The following is a 19,392-nucleotide window of genomic DNA, read 5'->3' on the forward strand; positions in this document are numbered from 1 at the left end:
TTTGACAATTGACTAATTATTCTGATTTTGATTATACTCTATTACTCTGTACTAGTAAATTCGGATCTATATTTTGCATTAATCAAGAAACACACACCATGCATGAGATCATTAAAGTAAAACAAAAGCAATTGGAAAAACCACAGACTTCTCTCGATCAGCTATTGACAATAGAGTTAGGATTTAGGATCAACGTGGGAAAATTGTAATAGCATTCATTCATTCAGATGCCAACCATTCCATTAGAATTTGCATAGGATCTTTTGATATATATATATATATATATATATATATATATTTTTGTTTTATAAAAATATTTTCATTTGAGTGGCTATCATAATTTGGTCTTTTTCTAGATATTTATTTTATCATTGGTTTGTCTTTTTCAGTTTGTCCGATGGAAAAATTCAGAAGCCATCAAAATATATAAAAGAAAGACTCAAATTAAAAGAAGACTCCAAAAATTATACTAGTTTAGAAAAAAAAAATTTGTGGCCGTTGGAGATGTCATTGGCCACTACTACTCATGGAAGAAAAAAAGTGAGAGTCTTATACAATTACAAGTTGTTAGAAACACATTTAATTTTAGTTTGCTTTTTTTTTTTTTTTGAAAAAAAAAAAAGAAAAAATATTGACCTAACAAGTAACGATGTATGCATTAATGAATTTATTTTTTTTTAAAATTACTCCCTCTATTTCACAAAGAGTGTCATTCTAGAGTATTTTCTTTGTTTCACAAAGACTGTCATTTTATATTTCCAATGAGATTTTTAATATCAAATTTTCTAATTTATCCTTAACCCAAAGCTTTTTCTATTAGATTTAAATGATAAATTGCTTATTAAATAAGGGTATATATGTATAATTCAAGTTTTTCTTAATTTGTGTGTAATTTGTCAAAATGAGACTTTTGTGAAACAGAAGGAATAATATTCAAAATTTTATGAACCACAAGGCTGTCCTTTTGTAGGGTAAATGTCTTTATTCATATGCATATGTCTAGAAGAAAAAGATGGGAGTTATTCAACAATTTTTATTATCTTACAAAATATATTTATTAAAAATTTAAAACTATCAGCTCACTATTTATTATATTTGGAGTATATAAAAAAAAGACAGAAGAAAGCCTATAAAAAGTAAAGAGAGATCCCAAAAGCATAAAGTGGGAAAAAGAAAGAATAAAAAAAAGAAGAAGACCACACCACTTGTGTTGTTGGGGGCGGCTCATTTACACACGGAGGAAGGCGCGAACTTCGAGGTCGCTTCTCGACGACCAAACCAAACAACCAAACACTCTTCTTCTTCTTCTTCTTCTTCTTCTTCTTCTTCATTGACATTGACGGAGTGAAAAGTTCTCATTTTTATTTATTTTAAAAATCGATTTTAATCATCGTCTCTGTTACTTTCCGAAAAAGTTGGTGTTTTTATTAACTCTGAATCACGTTCTATTGAATACCCAGATTTTTTCAACAGCTTACGGTCACGGGTTCTTCGTTTTCGTGCTTGAGATCAGCAAAAGGGCTTCCCCGTGATTCCGTACGGTTTCTGTGTGTCTTCATTCATTACTTACATTTCCAGTTTTTTGGGGATTCATAATGTTTTTGTGTGTGATCTACAGTACTACACAACACATAGTTTTCAATTTTCTTCTTGTATACTCTGTTTCTAAAGTTCCGGAATTTTGGACACCGCTTGTGAGATCTATCCTTGTTCGTTCGTATCGTATCATTTGTTCATTTCAGATCTTTCTTTCAAAAGAATTTTGGACTTTTGAGGATCTATGCATGCATTTTTGTATTTTTGAGGATCTATGCATTTTGAATTTTGATTCATGTTGTACAGAGTTCATGCTTTGTGTTTTTGTTTGGTGAATTTTGTCGTTGTTGTTATGTTTTTTGCAGGAGCTGTAATAAAAGTCGGAAATGGCGGCTTATGTTTCTGTTGGAAACATTCATGCTTTCTATCTTGCCGGGCAGGTACACAGGGGACAAAGTTACCGACAAGATTCTTGGAGTTCTGGTTTTACTTTCAGGACAAGTCCATTCAAAGTCCCCTTTCCTTGGTAATCACTTCTTTTTAACCTTTTAATCCCAAATTTTGTCACTTCTGTGCAGCATTTGACATTTTTATTAGATTCCCATTTCTGTTTTTGTTCTCTGTTCTCATGTAGAACTCATCCACTTCTATTTCCTATTCCAAAGTCCACAGATTTTTTGGTTTTCATTCTTTGAATAGTTAGACTTATCAAACTTTTTTGTGTGCATAGGTCAAGTGGGGTTCCCAAGGCTTTAAAATCTGAGAGATGTGGTTGTTACTCTCCTGGTGTTTCCGCCATCAGTGAGAGCTCAAAACCTTGTGGAAGTATCAGGGCTGTTTCGGTATCCTCTTCGACAAAGTATTATGATTTCACTGTGATTGGAAGTGGAGTGGCCGGTCTGCGTTACGCTTTAGAAGTTGCAAAACAAGGGACAGTTGCAGTGATTACCAAAGATGAGCCTCATGAGAGTAACACAAACTATGCTCAAGGTGGTGTTAGTGCTGTCTTATGCCCTTTGGATTCTGTAGAAAGTCATATGCAGGACACAATGGTCGCCGGTGCTCATCTTTGTGATGAGGAAACCGTAAGAGTAAGTCCTCATTACTGACTATATAAAATACATTCACAAAGATGGAGAATTTGGCTTTAATTGCTGCATTGTTATATCCTATATCCTGTTCATTGCTTGACATGTCACTGTTCTGTAGTGATGGGAGATGGTCCAAACCTGTCTCATTGTTTCACGGTCTGAATGTCATTTTTCAGGTTGTGTGTACAGAAGGACCTGAAAGGATCCGTGAACTGATTGCGATGGGAGCATCATTTGATCACGGCGAGGATGGAAACTTGCATTTGGCAAGAGAAGGTGGTCACTCGCATCGTAGGATCGTTCACGCAGCTGATATGACAGGAAGAGAGATTGAGAGAGCTTTACTTGAAGCTGTACTTAACGATCCCAACATATCTGTCTTCAAACACCATTTTGCAATCGATCTGCTCACTTCTCAGGTTCCACTTCACACCTCTTAAAAAACCAAATTGCCTCTGATCAATCGCCTTATCAGATCATTCTTTTTCTATCTAAACAGGACGGTTTGAGCACAGTTTGTTATGGTGTTGACACTTTGAATATAAAAAAAAATGAGGTATACAAAGATATCTTGCTTCTGGCGGTTTGATTATTCGCCTTGTGGCTTAGATTGTAATGTAAAAAATCTCATGTTTTATCAGGTGGTACGATTTTTATCGAAGGTGACATTGCTTGCTTCAGGTGGAGCTGGGCATATTTATCCATCAACTACAAATCCTCTGGTAACATTTCTTTGGACTCTCTTAGTTACAGAACTTTATGGAACTTTCATATTTCCAATTGTATCAGTAGAAAGAATGAGCAGGAGCAGCATAACGTCTTTGTGTGTTTATGACACTTTTGATCGCTTGGTTTGTTAGTGCTAGTTGCAATGATATATTTTGCTCCATTTTTAATTATCCACTTGGTTTTTGTATAGGTGGCTACTGGAGATGGGATGGCGATGGCTCATCGAGCTCAAGCTGTGATCTCAAATATGGAGTAAGTAAACTCCTAAACAAGGCCAAAATAAATTTGTTGAGAATGAAACTTACGAGTTTGTGTTTTTGTTTGTTGTATTTGGTAAGATTTGTACAGTTTCATCCTACTGCCTTAGCCGACGAAGGTCTTCCCATCAAACCACAAACCGCTAGAGAAAACGCTTTCCTCATCACCGAGGCCGTTAGAGGTGATGGTGGCATCCTCTACAATCTAGGAATGGAACGATTTATGCCCGTATACGATGAGCGAGCTGAGCTTGCTCCAAGAGATGTGGTAGCAAGAAGCATTGATGACCAGCTCAAGAAACGGAAAGAAAAGTATGTGTTACTTGACATAAGCCATAAGCCCAGAGAAAAGATTCTTGCCCATTTCCCCAACATAGCTTCTGAATGTCTTAAACACGGTCTGGATATCACTCGTCAGCCTATACCGGTTGTCCCTGCAGCTCATTATATGTGTGGAGGAGTTCGTGCTGCTTTACAAGGCGAAACCAATGTCCTTGGATTGTTTGTAGCAGGTGAAGTAGCGTGTACCGGTCTCCATGGGGCAAACCGTCTTGCTAGTAACTCGCTTTTAGAAGCCCTGGTTTTCGCGAGACGGGCTGTTCAGCCTTCAACTGAGCTCATGAAACGCACAAAACTTGATCTAAGCGCATCAGAGAAATGGACAAGGCCTGTTGTTGCGACAGCTAGATCGCTAGGAGATGAAGTACTATCAAAGATTATAGCTTTGACCAAAGAAGTGAGAAGAGAGCTTCAAGAAGTGATGTGGAAGTACGTTGGTATCGTCAGATCGACCATTCGGCTCAACACCGCTGAGAGGAAAATCGCAGAGCTAGAAGCGAAATGGGAAACGTTTTTGTTTGAACATGGATGGGAACAGACAGTGGTAGCTCTTGAAGCTTGTGAGATGAGAAACTTATTCTGTTGCGCTAAGCTTGTGGTGAGCAGCGCCCTAGCCAGACATGAAAGCCGTGGTCTTCATTATATGACAGACTATCCTTTTGTGGAAGAAAGCAAGCGCATTCCGACAATTATTCTCCCGTCTTCTCCTACAACAGCTAGTTGGAGCTCAAGGCGGTTACAGAACATACGCAGCAGCTCACTTGTTGATTGTTAAAACTGCAGGAGTTTTGTTCTTATTTGAAGCCAATCAATTCTGTTAGTATTCATATGAATAAAATTTGGCATTCAAAAGAATACTCTGATTCTGACACTGTAATACAAAAGAAAATAAAGTTTTCATCTGAGATAAACAATCATTGTGGCAATTCATCTTTCAATCCCTTTGCTATGGTGTATATTGATGACTTTCTGGGCAAAAAGAAACAAACGTATACTGTATGTGGATTTCCCAAGCAAGAAGCAGGACTGAGAACAGTCTTGCCTTCACTGACTCCATATCCTCAGTTTCTTTCTTCTGAGTACACCATTTCCAGAAGCTTCCATCCTTCTCCTGAGGAAATCAAGAGCTCCAAGCTCGGGTGTGGCTTTCAGTATCAGACCAAGCATGAATTCATTCTTCCTGTCTTCCTTTACCTCGACCTGAATGCGATATGAGAAGGCTGCACAGAGAAGCTGAAATTTCTTCTTCAATGCCACTTTCGAAACCAGCTTAGTTACTTGTTCCATCCAGAAACCAGCTAGATCGATAGTCTGCAGCCGCCATTCTTGTTTTTGCTACATTATAATTCAATAAATATTGTCATGAAATAGTTTTGGCTCGTGCAATTCGATTTAACAAACAATAAAGATATCTCAGAACACAACTCAAGAAGTATGGTGCCACACCAGCACTAACCCAATTGCGGAATTCACAATTGCTTAGATGTCCAGTTTGGAGCCAAATCTGCTATTATATCTGGGAAAATGAAACATTTGAGTAAAGTTGCAACTGAATATTGAAGCGAGATTAGGATTCAAAGGATGAAACAGAATTACCCGGTTCACGAATTTGAGGAACGAGCATTCTTTTTCTTGTAACACTCCTTTAAGAATCTTTCAGCATCAACCTTCATTCCAGGTTTAGAAAAAGCAGCACTTATCCAGTGAATAGTTTGACTACACGGAATATATCCCTTTTCTTCGATCATCTCTTTTAGCAATCCTTTTGCCTCTGCCAAGTACATTGGTTTTCTGTTCCACTCAACTTCTGGATGAGTGCAAAGTCTGCACAAACCAGATATCATAGTACAATATGTCGAAGTGTTGGGGCTCACACCTCTCTTACCCATCTCCTTCATTAGCTCTCTTGCCTGAAGCATCTTCCCAACTTTAGCAAATTCACTGATAAGCACATTATAAGTGCTGGTTTTTGGTACCAACCCATCCGCAATCATCTCACAATATATTGTCATACTTTCTTTCTTATTCCCTATCTTAGCCTGACCGGAAATTAAAGCATTGTATGTAAAATCATCAGGACGCATACCTCTACTCTTCATCTCACTCAGCCATTTGTCCACTTCTTTTATTAGCCCAGCATCAGAAAGACCTCTTATTATAGTATTAAAGGTTACAACATTCGGGGATATTCCTGCTTCCAACATAACGGAATATGTCGAAAGAGCTTTTCCTACATGACTGCCCACGAAGTACCCATGCATAAGGGCATTGAACGTCACAGTATCAGGAACAAAGCCTCTCTCTTTCATCTTCTCCATAACCATAGCTGCCTTTTTCGTCATACCTAGTTTGCACAGAGTTGAAACAAGAGAGTTGTAAACTTGCCTACTAAGTTTAACTCCATAACGCAAGAGTGTCTCATGAGTTTCAAATATAGCATCAGCTCTTTTATGCCTTGAAGACGTGTCGAGAAAAATCCGGTATGTCGTTAAGTTAGGATGGATTTCCATAAACACCATTTGATTCAATATGTCAATAGCTTCCTCCATTTTACCCTTTTCACACAGCATTCCAACCACAATATTGCAACTCATCAGACTCGGTTTTATTCCACAACTCTTCATCTTATCCCAAAGCTTAAGGATACCATCCAAATCCCCTTGCTTTCGTTGTGAATTCATCATTATGTTAAATGTAGCGATATCTGGTTCTATACCCTTCTCTCTCATTCCTTTGTAGGCCCAGTCAGCTCCGAATTTGCCAAACTTCAACAGCCCACTGATTAAGACATTGTAAGAAACAACATCCCATGGCATCCCTTTCTCTTGCATTTCTTCAGCCCAAGAAAGAGCAGCTTCTTCGTCTCCTCCTTTGAAGAACACATCAATTAAAGATGTGTAGTTAATATGATCCAGTGTCACTCCTTTAGATACCATGTCTTTGACTAATCCCCTAACTTCATTACTTCTACCAATTCTCTTTAAGTGGTTCACCAGAGCATCAAGTATGTAGCTGTTTTCCTCCACCCCAATCAGCCTCATCTCCTTACTCAATTCAATAGCAACTTCTTCTTTCCCTGCCTTAAACAAGCCATCAATTACTGTACCATAAGTAAAACCATTCGGCACAACATTTTGGTCTTCCATTTTTCTCATAAGACTAACAGCTTCTTCGAGCATCCCTTTCTTCACATACCCGTTTATCATACTAGAGTAGGTTACAACATTCGGAAGAACACTTTTCTCTAACATCTGCGTCATGATAAATTCTGCACTGCTTAAATCCCCTGCTTTGCACAACCCATCTACCAAAGCCGTATATGTAACCACATTTGGAACTTGGTTATCTTCCAAAAGCATCTTAAATGTTTTCTCAGCCTCCATAAGGTCTCCAACCTTAAACAGACCATCCATCAAAACAGTATATACAACTAAATCTACAGGAATCCCACGCACAACCATTTGACTATAAAGAGCCAAAGCATGGCGGTAACTTTTTGCTTTAAATAACGAATCAACAAGAGTAGTATAAGTTACATGGTTCGGATATACACCCATCTCCTCCATTTCCCTTAGTAACAATCCCGCTTCCAGCACTTTCCCGTCTTTGCACAATCTGTTAACAATCGAACTAAAAGTAACCACATCCGGATCAAACCCACTCATAACCATATCCCTGTACGCTTCTTCAATGGCATGGAGATTGTAGTAAGAGCTTATGAGTATAGTATGAGTGACAAGGTTTAGTTCCGAGATTTCATCAACCAAACCCTTAGCTCTATCAAAGTCTCCAGCTTTACAAAACCCATCAATCAGAGTATTGTAGCTAACCGTATCAGGCATTACACCTTTCTTCACCATTTCAGATAGAAACTGATAAGCCTCGTCAACCAAACCATGTTCACATAATCCCGAAATCACAGTGTTATAAGTAACAGTATCAACGCTGATGACTCTATTTCTAAGTAAACTAATCGCAAATCTCAGTTCACCAACTTTGCACAACGAACGAATCAACACATTGAGAGCAAAAACATTTGGAGAAACTCCACAAGTTATCATCTTGCTGTAAATCAACGATACCTGGTCGTGTACCAAATCATTGACACTGAAACGATGAATCAAACTATTCCAGAGACGCGAATCTGGAACAACGCCGAAGTTGCACATCGCAGAGAGTGTCCTCGCTGCTCCGTAAAGCCTCCCGCAGTTTAAGTAGAGGTGAAAGAGTGTGCGAAAGAGAGAGACGTAAACCTTATTCTTGTAAGGAGTTGGTAAATCTGGGATGAATCTGTGTCCTGTGATCAGGAAGGAAGTATCTTCTCTTCCAGGGATTTGGGGTTGTTTGATTGACGAGAAAGAGCGGTAATTTGATGAGAGAATGAATCTGTATTTTCCCGTATAGTTATTCCAAATCCTTATCATTATCATCAGCAGATTGATTGGAGTTCATCTAAATCTCCAAGCTTCTCCAGAGACTCTTGCAAGCTCTCATGGCGTCTGCTTGTGACGACGACGCATCGTTTTCCCCACAGATGAACTGAGAAAAAGAGTTTCGAAGTTCGACGACGAGGTTTAAGTTCAATACCACGACGTCGTTTAGGAGACTCAAAAAAAATAACGAGGCCTATATTAATGGGCCTGTTTTGGGCTAGATCTAAATTAAGCTTTCACGTTTTCGCTAGAGGAGTAATATAATGCGATGCTTTAATTCACGACTTATCCAAAACATATAACGTTAACAAACAACTAGATACTATCATTATTGCATTTTAGATATTAGTTGGAATTTTAATTATTTAATTAATTGTTGGAAAATTGTATAAATTATACTATAAGTTGTCTCAGTTAAGAAAAAATTTTAACTTTTTTTTTTTTTTTAAAGAATTTAATTGAAATATTGGGTGAGATCTATTTTTAATGGTTTGTACTCTGTTTCATAGAGAATTCGATTCCCCAGTGTGAAAATATCATGAAGAGGAATCAATTAAAAAGGAAAATAATATTTTTGAATAAAATTAATATTTGTTTAAACAAGGAAAAAAAAGATTTATACATAAATTTGTTTGAGAAACAGATGAATGCGTTTTGACCAAGAAAAATAAAAAAAAAACAGGTGAATGCATAGTGAGTAAATAATCTTGTAGAATTCAATGATAATTTTTGTAAATTGTACTTGAGAAACAAGATTAGTACGACAAGATGATGTCTATGGGAGCCGTCTTCCACGTGGCACAGTGTAGCTGGTCTGATTTGGTGCAGGTGCGTGAACATTTCTTCCTATATAAATCCTCTCTTGTCCAATTAGTGATTTCACACTCACACAAAAACAAAATCGATCCTAGTAACCAAATTGATATTTTTAATCTCTCCTCTCTTCTCAACTATGGCGATGCGACAAGTCACTAAAGCTGCGATCAGAGCCTGTGCTTCCTCTCCTTCTTCGGGTTACTTCGCACGACGTCACTTTAATGTAAGTACTCTTCCTTTTCGATCTCTCTTTCACGATTTAGGTTCTAAACTGGTCATCAAGTGATGGCTGTGATGCTATTTTTTTTCTTCTTTTGGTGGTGGGTTCTTCTGATTGTGTGCGTGATGGTAATTGAGGTTTTTAGATCTTTGGCCGTAAAATTGAGTGGATATAATTTTGGTTTCGAAGAACTCAGTTTTGATGTGATATGATCAGATCAGAGACTGTGCATGACTGAAACGTGTGATTAAAATTAGGAAAGCACAACTGTCGTTTCTTTTTACAATTATTAAATGGCATGATGTGTGGTCTCTCTTGGAATGTTGTTGTTATGCACTTTTTGATGTTAAATTTTTTAATAGCTTCCTGAACTTGGCTTATGGAACAGGCATCTTCTGGTGATAGCAAAAAGATTGTTGGAGTTTTCTACAAGGCCAACGAATACGCTACCAAGAACCCTAACTTCCTTGGCTGCGTCGAGAATGCCTTAGGAATCCGCGACTGGCTTGAATCACAAGGACATCAGTACATTGTCACTGATGACAAAGAAGGCCCTGACTGCGGTATGTATTCATTCCTTCCAAAATCTTGGTTCTGTTTTTTATATATTGCGTAGCATTAACTATAAATGCAATATATATGGTTCTTTTATATATGGCAGAACTTGAGAAACATATCCCGGATCTTCACGTCCTAATATCCACTCCTTTCCACCCGGCGTATGTGAATGCTGAAAGAATCAAGAAAGCCAAGAACCTGAAGCTTCTCCTCACGGCTGGTATTGGCTCGGACCACATTGATCTCCAGGCAGCTGCAGCTGCTGGCCTGACTGTTGCTGAAGTCACGGGAAGCAACGTGGTCTCAGTTGCAGAAGATGAGCTCATGAGAATCCTTATCCTCATGAGAAACTTCGTACCAGGGTACAACCAGGTCGTCAGAGGCGATTGGGACGTCGCCAGCATTTCGTACAGATCTTATGATCTGGAAGGGAAGACCATAGGAACTGTGGGAGCTGGAAGAATCGGAAAGCTTTTGCTACAACGGTTGAAACCATTCGGGTGTAACTTGTTGTACCATGACCGGCTTCAGATGGCACCAGAGCTGGAGAAAGAGATTGGAGCTAAGTACGTTGAGGATATGCACGAAATGCTCCCTCAGTGCGACGTTGTAGTCGTCAACATGCCTCTCACGGAGAAGACAAGGTACGACGCTAATTTCACAAACAATAAAGATGTACACTAATTAATTAAACAAGACTTGTTGTCTGAAATTTGACCAATGATGAGTTCTTGTTTATGATACAGAGGACTATTCAACAAAGAACTGATAGGGAAAATGAAGAAAGGCGTTTTGATAGTGAACAACGCAAGAGGAGCCATCATGGATAGGCAAGCGGTGGTGGAGGCCGTGGAGAGTGGACACATTGGAGGGTACAGCGGAGACGTGTGGGACCCACAGCCAGCTCCTAAGGACCATCCATGGCGTTACATGCCTAACCAAGCCATGACCCCTCACATCTCTGGCACCACCATTGACGCTCAGGTAACATTATTTTTTCCTTTTAACATTAGCATATAATAACATACACTTTGAAAACATAATAAGTTAAACAAATCAAAATATGTTGTGTTATCCAATTGTTTAGTAGTAGCTTTATTTAATTTAGTATGCACATTAATTTGTCATTTGGAACTTAAAACCAATTTCTTTTTCTTTTTCAATTTTATAGCTACGATATGCGGCGGGGACGAAAGACATGTTGGAGAGGTACTTCAAGGGAGAGGACTTCCCTGCTCAGAATTACATCGTCAAGGACGGTGAACTTGCTCCTCAGTACCAGTAAGGTATGAGGTGGAGGTGGAAGATGATGAGAAGCGATCTCAACGTTCAAGAAAACAAATAAAAGAAAGTATTTGGACTTACTATAAGTCAAAATAACTTGGTCATCTTTTCGTTTAGTTTAATATGTTATTTCAGAAGCACAATAATAGGAGGGCACTTCCCATGTTCAGAGAGAGAGTTTGTGAACATAGTCCTTATTGGTTTTTAATCACATGCGTATTTGTTTACCCAATTGTATGAACTTACTCTATGGTTCCAAATCACCAAAAACATATGAATAATTAAAGGGCATGTTCAGTTTTGCCTAAAGGGAAAGTGTTCCGTGTGTTCTCACTTCTATAGTCTATACTGTCAAAAGTAATTTGACGATTTTTAAAAAGACCTAATTAATGGACCGGCCTGAGCCACACCTGCAGGTAACACCGACAATGGTCTAACTACGACATTACGACAATGTTTTGTATCATTTTATAGAAAACAACGTACGTGGGTCCATATTTGATGTATCAATAATTTATTTCCTTTGACAACTATATATCAATCCATATCAAACCATGATATAATAAGCTTCATTTTTTTTTTGTCAACATGGGAGAAGAGGGTGGGATGCTAATCATTCAATTTGGCATTTGATCATTAACAGTGGTTAGATATGGTATGGTGACAGACTGACAGCCAACTTCTTTTCCTTTTTTTTTTTTTTTTTCTAATTTTCTTTCTTTTCAAAATCTGCTGTCATGTGTTTTTTTTTTTTTTACTACATCTAAATCGAAATTTCTCTGAAAAGCATGTTTTTATTAGTTTTGATTCTCAAAACTGACGGGATGATGATTTTTTTTTTATTGAAAGAGATACGCATAAGTAAAAAGGAAATTTACTTCAGTTTAAATACGAAATTATAAGAGTAAACAAGTTTGTTATCATTGAATATTTGAATCTTCAGGTTTGAGACTTGTGATTGGCTTGTCATTGTAAAAATGCATGGCGTTATGATAACAACATACGAAATTTGATGACAAATTTGACACAATAATATATACTAGTATTTTTTTTAAACGGATAAACGCAAACCTCGTTAATTCTGCATCACCAAACATCATTATAGAAAATAATCGACGAATTTACTTTTGTAATATTAACATTATTTTTAAAGTAATTAGACATTGTTTTTTTCACTAATCAAAAACTCAATCATACAAATGATTGCAGTTAATTATTACACGGATCTGACCCGTTTTGAAATTAATTCCTATACGATATGGAGTTAAAGCCTCTTAGACCTACCATGTATTTCTGTGTATTCATCTATAACTCGTAGACATTTAAAGTCATTCTTATCAACATTTCCCAAAACAAAAACTTACAGTACTATACTAAAAAATCTCAAGAAAAATGTGTTGACAAAAATAAAGATCTTTGGAAAAGAAAAAAAAAAAAGAGTCATTGCCAAAAAGATTATGCTAAATTACAACAATAGTTGATGAGATAGATGTTTTTGGCGCTGGAGGGTCATAATCAAAAAATCTAATCATATAACTTTATTGATGTCAAGAAAAACATAATAATCGATAATTATGAAATTACAATAAATAGATTTTGGAAATAATATATTTAGTCAAGAGGATAATTTTGGGAACATATATATTTTTATATAGAAAGAAAAAAAGAAAGAAAAGAAAAAACATTAATTTCAACCGCGAGGCAATCGCATATGGTGGTAACTAGAAAGTAGAAACCGACAAAATTAAAACCCTGTGCACCACATTTGAGGTCCCCAAACATAACTCACTTATACGACACCGTTTTTCACAACTTCACACCGTACGAATACGACGCCGTTTTTCTAAACCCACACCATATGAATACGACGACTCGGTGTGAAAGTGCATACTGCATCGCATCACATCGCATCGCCGGTTAATTATTTTTAATTTTTCGTCATTGTACCAAAAATTAAGAAAGACTCACTCCTCTCTCTTCTCTCTCTCTCTCTCTCTCCATTTCTCGATTCTGTCTATTTTCTCTCGCATTTCAAAATTTCATTTCCTAATATAGGAGAGATTACATAGATTCTTTTAAGGTCGGAGATTTTTTTTTTTTGTGTGAGTCCACAAAGTTTCGCTATTCCGCCGTCAGTTTCATTTTCTCCAACTCCAGAGGCTGTGTTTTCCGCCGGTAAATTTTCTATATCTCCATTTTTTTTTTGTTTTTGGTAAACGCATTTGCAGATTTTGAGCTTGTTTCGGTTAATCATTTGATCTCTGTAATTTTGAGAATTAGTCAGCCGGTGTGAGAGTTATTTTGAATCGGATTTTGGAATACTAATTGAGATCTTCTGAGTGAGATCATGTTTTCTTTGTTGTTGTTACTATTGTTGAATTGCTTGGAGATTCGAGTTCGAAATGTAGATCTATGCTGTGTTTGGTTGAATTGGTCCGCTTTGATGTTGACAAGTAGAGTTTACTCGCTGAGATTTTATCGCTATTCTTCATTTTTTGAGATTTCTTTTTGTGCTTTAACCCTAATCTTGCTTCGCAATCGCTTCAGCTAATTTGGTCTTGTTTTTGTCGATTTTGGTTTGTAATTTTACTCTTCTGTTTGCTGGTTGAGTTTCTTGACTGATTCAAGCTTTGTAGACTTGAATTCATCGAGATCTGACTTCTAAAGATCTATTGCTTATGTGGTGATGAGTTTGAAAACGGGTTTTGAGTCTCTCATTTTAAGCCTGGTGTAACAGTCTTTTACTATAATCTGAGGATGTGTTATGCTTTTGGTCTTCATTGTTTTGGTATAGGTTTCGTTCTGCAGTGTTATATCCATGTTATTATTCTTTGTAACTGTTTGTGATTTGTTTCAGTGGTGATTTATTAAATCTGTTTACACTCAGGTAAACTTCATTGTATGGCGAGTAATACTTTAAAAGATATGAATAGTCTTCATGTAACGGAGAAGATAAGTGATTGTAAAGCAAGCTTAGCTAAGCCTTGTGTTGGCAAGATGAATGGAAAATCTGATGATAGACCATTACCAAACCCTGCCTCCTTGGATTCCACTGGTCCTAAAGTTGTAGAAGCTGAGAAACCCGAGCCAGAGATAGCTATTGTGGAAGTTGAATATATCGAGTCTGAGAACTTGGATAATGTTGACGATGCTGATGCTGTTCTCAAGGTACTTTTTATGTTTGTGTTCTGTACTGTGGTTATATTAGTATTAGTACGCCCAAAATTTGTGATGAAATTGTTACATTCGGCTATTCGGAGACTGGAATATGATTGTTTACACCAAAAAGAATCTGTTTGATCTTATCTTTTCAGTCGGTTTTAGCTGGACTCGAGTCCAAGGATTGGATTTCAGTCTGTGATGCTCTTAATAATGTTCGCCGGCTTTCAATATTCCACAAGGAAGCAATGCTGCATATGCTGTAAGCCATGTTCTCTATGCTGATGTCTCTGACTAATTATCTCTTAAAGGTATATTGGGAAATTAAAGTCTCATGGTATTTCAATAACAGTGAAAAAGTGATACCACTTGTTGTGAAGTCACTGAAAAATCCACGAAGTGCAGTATGTAAAACGGCATGCATGACATCTGCAGACATCTTCAGTGCATATAATAATCATATAACACATCTCTTGGAGCCTCTGGTAACTCTTCTATCTTTTTTTACTCTTTCACTGTGTTTATGGATTGAGTTTTACTTTTTCTTATACACTTTACTACTTTATGCTTTCAGCTTACTCAACTCCTCCTCAAGTCTTCCCAAGACAAACGGTTTGTATGCGAGGCAGCAGACAAAGCTTTAATATCAATGACAAAATATGTTTCCCCAACCTTGCTGTTACCAAAGCTGCAACCTTGTCTCAAGCACAGGAATCCTCGGATCCGAGCGAAAGCATCATTATGCTTTTCCCGAAGTGTTCCTAGACTGGTAATAGTTCTTCCCAGATATATCTCTGACTAAAGCATTGCATGTTATGTAACAATTCCAACAAGTTTGCACTATAATACAAATATTCCAGGGCGTTGAAGGTATTAAGGAATATGGAATCGACAAATTAGTTCAAGCAGCTGCTTCTCAGCTTAGCGATCAGCTCCCTGAATCCCGTGAGGCTGCACGGACCGTCCTACTAGAACTTCAGACTGTTTATGAAAAAGCTCATCCTCTCATGAAGCCCGAGACATCGTCATCATCATCATCTCCAGAAGAAGAGCAAATCATTGAGCCAATTACTTGGGAAATCTTCTGCCAGTCAAAACTGTCAGCTCTGAGCGCACAAGCCGTGCTTCGTGTCACCAATGTTGTGACTGTGACTGCTCGGGAGGGTTTGGTTATTACAGGTCCATCATCTTCATCTCAGTTATAAACCTTGTCTACTACAATTTTTTTTTTAAAAAACCCGTTTGCTACGAATCATACGGTTGACATGGTGTTCTCCGGGCATGATCTACCAAATTGGCAAAATTATGGACCGCGAAAGAGAGTGAAGGCGGTTTTGTTAAAAATCTTGGTTTCTTATTTTCTTTTTGTGGGTTCTATTCAGTCGTCACCAGCACCTTTTTCTTATGTGTATATATCTACACCAAGATTTGGTAAGATAGTCTGAGTCTTTTGGTTTTATTCAAATTGGTCGGATTCTTTGATTGGAAGATTCAAAGTCCATTTTTCACATCATTGTCATACTCATGTTCTAGATTCTTTAGTTTAGTCAATTCATCGTGGTCATTTAAAAAAAAGAATCAGAATCAAGTCAAGAGGCTTTTAACTGAGAGTGATCCAAAATGACTTTTATTAGATTTAAGAATTATAAAAGAAGTATCCGAGTTCTGAATCGATACAACGTCTAGATAATAATAATCTTCACCTCTACCATCGAAGACAAGTGGGGAAAAACTCATCTAAAAACAAGCAATGCCATAACACTTATTCTAATGAATCTGTAAGGTGAAACATTAGCAGCAGCCAGATGATGATGTATAGAGAGTTTAGCTTTGTGAGAGCTCCTTGCTTCGCTTAGCTGCAGCAACAACAGCATTCATAAGTGTTGCACGGAAAGAGCCTTTCTCCAGCTCATGAACTCCAGCTATTGTAGTGCCGCCGGGTGAAGTAACATCATCTTTCAACACACCTGGATGCTTCCCCGTTTTGCTCACCATTGTTGCAGCTCCAAGAACCTGTCAAGAAATAGTTAACCCCACAAAACAGCGGCTTAACTTTCTAATTCCGGTATATTCAATACCGTAACAAAGTAGACTAAAGAGCGGTGTGGGTTGGATACTGACAGTTTGTGAAGCTAAACTCAATGCGAGTTCTCGTGGTAGACCAGCAGCTACTCCTCCATCAGCTAAAGCTTCAATGGCTAAGAATATGTATGCTGGTCCACTTCCACTGAAAAAAGAAAATCAAAATATTCAAAGAACTTAATTAGTACATGATTACTTGGTAAGTGACATGGAAAACTCAAGCATATCAGAAGCCGTAGTGCTTTTATGTACCTGAGACCAGTGACAGCATCAAACATCTTCTCATCAGCTTTCAATATCTTCCCCACCGCGCCAAACAACTTAGCTACAATTGCTCCATCCTCTTCCGTTGCTCCTGTTCCAAGGCTCATAACTACATACACACACAACATAAATGGTACATGTAAGCAATTTGATTGATAGCTTCAGAAAGAAATAGAAATCACAAACATAATCCAGAAGTAGCACAAATGAAAACACTCTGATTAACTACCTGAAGCTGCCTCACCAACTGCTGCTGGTGTATTAGGCATCACCCTTATGAATCGATCTTGCCCAGACCATTCCTAAAGACAAGAGAAACGAGACCTCTAAGCGTTTTAACCAAAAAGAGCTATAGAAACATGTTTGATGCAAAAAAAAACATAAACACTCCGCAACACCATAGATAGTGACAGAATCTTATTCTAACATATGAGTAGAAAGATGCAAAAAACCTGAAGATCTGCCAACTTGATTCCAGCAGCAACCGAAACCAGAATCTTATTCTTTGAAAGCTTCGATCTTAACTCCGTGACAGCCTTCTTAACTAACCAACCATATCAAAAGGTACACAGCTTAAGGTAAACCCACACACACACACACAAACTTCACTGAAGATGAATGTATCATAGAGAGAGCTAAGAAGTATACCAACTTGGGGTTTGACAGAGAATATAACAACATCACTTTCTTTAACAACCTGATCATATTCATTCATCACTTTCAATTTAGTTTTCTACTCCACAAGACATTGATTGAAAGGAAAGGTAAAGAAGGAATTGACTTACGTCTTCGCTATTAGAGAAGACACTGACGCCGAAAGATTCGAAGACGTCACGACGGTTGAGATTGGAGTGAACGGCGGTGGAGATACGATTCGGAGGAAGCACACCAGAGGCAACCACACCTCTAGCTATACTCTCAGCCATTTTACCAGCTCCAATGAATCCTACCTTAAAGCTCTCCGCCGGTATCGGAAGAATCTCCATCGGAAAAAAGTTAAAAAACAAAGATTACGCGATTAAGGGATACGATTTAGGGTTAAAGCTCTCAGTTGTGTTCAGGTATGTTCAAAACTAAAGAGTCACGAGTAGATCAGTTCAAGTGACCACGTGTCACTTTATTATTCGAGGCCAAATAAAAACAGAACATTAGTATACGAGTAGATCAGTTCCGTTTAAACTCTGTAACACATTAGAATTGGACATCTGTATAGTTAAAAAACGACAGGTAGTTAGAAAACAGATATCCAAAACGACTCGTAGTTAGAAAACAGAAACATTTAGTCAGTCTTAATTGGTTTTAGCTTCGTCTTGATCATATTACAAAAGAGAGTGATACTTTGGTCTACATTACAATTATTTTTATCTCTTCTCAAGAGAAAAGTTCTCCATGTCACTCTCTTTGTTTCATCTCTTCTTACACATGAGTGACACTAACAAGAGATTCGTCACTGTTGTTGTCACTCTCTGAGTCATCAGAGATGTCTTCAACTTCAACAACTGCTCGAATTTCCTTGCAACCTCCGTGACCGTATATGCTCACTTCATAACGGTTGTAACCATCAAACACAAATGTCAAGAACTCTCCATCTTTAAGCTCGTTATCCGCCACGAAACTGGGCCAACCTTGTACAAAGTACACTTGCCCTCGTATGCTCTTCATTGCTACTTTCCAAATCTTCCCACCGGTTCCCATGAGAATCGCAGTCTTGGGCAACCGGCGTGGTAAGTGTTCGTAGTACGAAGTTGGTATCATCTGCTCAACACAAAATGGTAACACAAACTAAACTGTTAAAAGTGACTAATCAGCAACAAAACGTATACTTGAGACTCTGTCTACGGCATAGGCTTTCAACACATAAAAAGAAAAAAAGCAAAGCCTCTTCTTTAATTTTGTCAACATAAGAGAAAAAACTGAGAAAAGCTAAGCTACACTATACTTTTGACAGATTTGAGCATATTCAAACATATCTAATAAACTTGTTTTCACTTTCTTGAGCTAAGACAGAGAGAATTCTACCAATGTTGTTTCAGATCTAACTCACATCACCACCACTGAGCATATGAACAAAACACATTTTCTCACGAAACTAACTAGTCAAGTCAGACTATAAATTTAGAGAAGAAACTTACAAAGGATTCAGAGCTGTACTGGGAAAGAAACACACTGAAGAAACGAGGAAGCACATCACCAGAAGCCATGGAGGACGTAGGAACTGTGTGTGTGTGAGAGAGAATAATAGATCAGACGAATTAGGAAACATTATGAAAGCTACCAAGTTAAAGAGACACTAGGAATTATGGGAACAAAGAGAAGAGGTTCTTACCAAGAAAAGAGCTAGCTATTCTGGTCCAAAGGGTTCGTTCTCTTCTCTACTCTTAAGATGAAAAAGGTTGAGAAATTGAAATTTAAACAAAGATAAAAAGTAAGAAAGTGCAATATGGCAGCAGAACACAGTAAATGCGTGTCTACTTACGAACCTGTTTTCTCTGTCCTTTCTCTTCGTACAAACTACAAACCAGTGAGAAAGTAGCATTGCTTTAATACACTTTCTTTTATGTACTTTAATTTTCCTAGAAACCGTAGAGAGTTAATATTCTCTTAATTCGTAAGGTCGTTAGCTC

General features: G+C 37.7%; 6 protein-coding genes across 13 annotated transcripts; 3 read left to right on the plus strand and 3 right to left on the minus strand.

Moving 5' to 3' along the window:
* The first annotated feature begins 1,113 nt into the window (after positions 1-1,113).
* Positions 1,114-4,863, plus strand: LOC104769716 (L-aspartate oxidase, chloroplastic). 7 transcript variants are annotated; one of them, XM_010493991.3, is made up of 9 exons: positions 1,115-1,258; positions 1,461-1,536; positions 1,902-2,062; positions 2,267-2,627; positions 2,804-3,046; positions 3,127-3,183; positions 3,269-3,349; positions 3,547-3,608; positions 3,695-4,863. In XM_010493991.3, the coding sequence occupies exons 3-9, from the start codon at positions 1,923-1,925 to the stop codon at positions 4,725-4,727; spliced, it is 1,977 nt and encodes a 658-aa protein (XP_010492293.1). In that variant the 5' UTR covers positions 1,115-1,258; positions 1,461-1,536; positions 1,902-1,922; the 3' UTR covers positions 4,728-4,863. The 7 variants fall into 7 exon arrangements, with proteins under 7 accessions (XP_010492297.1, XP_010492293.1, XP_019097990.1 ...); XM_019242445.2 differs by having other exon boundaries at positions 1,118-1,351; XM_087504956.1 differs by having other exon boundaries at positions 1,124-1,258; positions 1,461-1,547.
* Positions 4,739-8,537, minus strand: LOC104769717 (pentatricopeptide repeat-containing protein At5g14770, mitochondrial). 2 transcript variants are annotated; one of them, XM_087504954.1, is made up of 3 exons: positions 5,549-8,537; positions 5,409-5,468; positions 4,739-5,287 (listed from the first exon to the last, which is right to left on the minus strand). In XM_087504954.1, the coding sequence occupies exon 1, from the start codon at positions 8,380-8,382 to the stop codon at positions 5,554-5,556; it is 2,829 nt and encodes a 942-aa protein (XP_087361080.1). In that variant the 5' UTR covers positions 8,383-8,537; the 3' UTR covers positions 4,739-5,287; positions 5,409-5,468; positions 5,549-5,553. The 2 variants fall into 2 exon arrangements, with proteins under 2 accessions (XP_087361080.1, XP_010492298.2); XM_010493996.3 differs by having other exon boundaries at positions 5,399-5,468; positions 5,549-8,521.
* A 493-nt stretch (positions 8,538-9,030) lies between these two features.
* Positions 9,031-11,572, plus strand: LOC104769718 (formate dehydrogenase, chloroplastic/mitochondrial-like). Its single transcript, XM_087504958.1, has 5 exons — positions 9,031-9,424; positions 9,810-9,984; positions 10,083-10,623; positions 10,726-10,963; positions 11,151-11,572. Exons 1-5 carry the CDS (start codon positions 9,338-9,340, stop codon positions 11,262-11,264), a joined length of 1,155 nt encoding a protein of 384 aa, XP_087361084.1. The 5' UTR covers positions 9,031-9,337; the 3' UTR covers positions 11,265-11,572.
* A 1,507-nt stretch (positions 11,573-13,079) lies between these two features.
* Positions 13,080-15,935, plus strand: LOC104769719 (uncharacterized). Its single transcript, XM_010493997.2, has 6 exons — positions 13,080-13,438; positions 14,151-14,431; positions 14,578-14,684; positions 14,775-14,907; positions 14,997-15,191; positions 15,283-15,935. The coding sequence occupies exons 2-6, from the start codon at positions 14,165-14,167 to the stop codon at positions 15,625-15,627; spliced, it is 1,047 nt and encodes a 348-aa protein (XP_010492299.1). The 5' UTR covers positions 13,080-13,438; positions 14,151-14,164; the 3' UTR covers positions 15,628-15,935.
* A 98-nt stretch (positions 15,936-16,033) lies between these two features.
* On the minus strand, positions 16,034-17,915 carry LOC104769720 (pyrroline-5-carboxylate reductase). Its single transcript, XM_010493998.3, has 7 exons — positions 17,554-17,915; positions 17,417-17,465; positions 17,221-17,312; positions 16,998-17,070; positions 16,757-16,877; positions 16,544-16,649; positions 16,034-16,435 (listed from the first exon to the last, which is right to left on the minus strand). The coding sequence occupies exons 1-7, from the start codon at positions 17,752-17,754 to the stop codon at positions 16,247-16,249; spliced, it is 831 nt and encodes a 276-aa protein (XP_010492300.1). The 5' UTR covers positions 17,755-17,915; the 3' UTR covers positions 16,034-16,246.
* A 112-nt stretch (positions 17,916-18,027) lies between these two features.
* On the minus strand, positions 18,028-19,283 carry LOC104769721 (B3 domain-containing protein At3g06220-like). Its single transcript, XM_010493999.3, has 3 exons — positions 19,095-19,283; positions 18,901-18,983; positions 18,028-18,523 (listed from the first exon to the last, which is right to left on the minus strand). Exons 2-3 carry the CDS (start codon positions 18,967-18,969, stop codon positions 18,185-18,187), a joined length of 408 nt encoding a protein of 135 aa, XP_010492301.1. The 5' UTR covers positions 18,970-18,983; positions 19,095-19,283; the 3' UTR covers positions 18,028-18,184.
* Between the last annotated feature and the right edge of the window lie 109 nt (positions 19,284-19,392).

Source organism: Camelina sativa, chromosome 20 (assembly GCF_030686135.1).
Source record: "Camelina sativa cultivar CO46 ecotype springtype chromosome 20, ASM3068613v1".
NCBI lineage: Eukaryota > Viridiplantae > Streptophyta > Magnoliopsida > Brassicales > Brassicaceae > Camelina > Camelina sativa.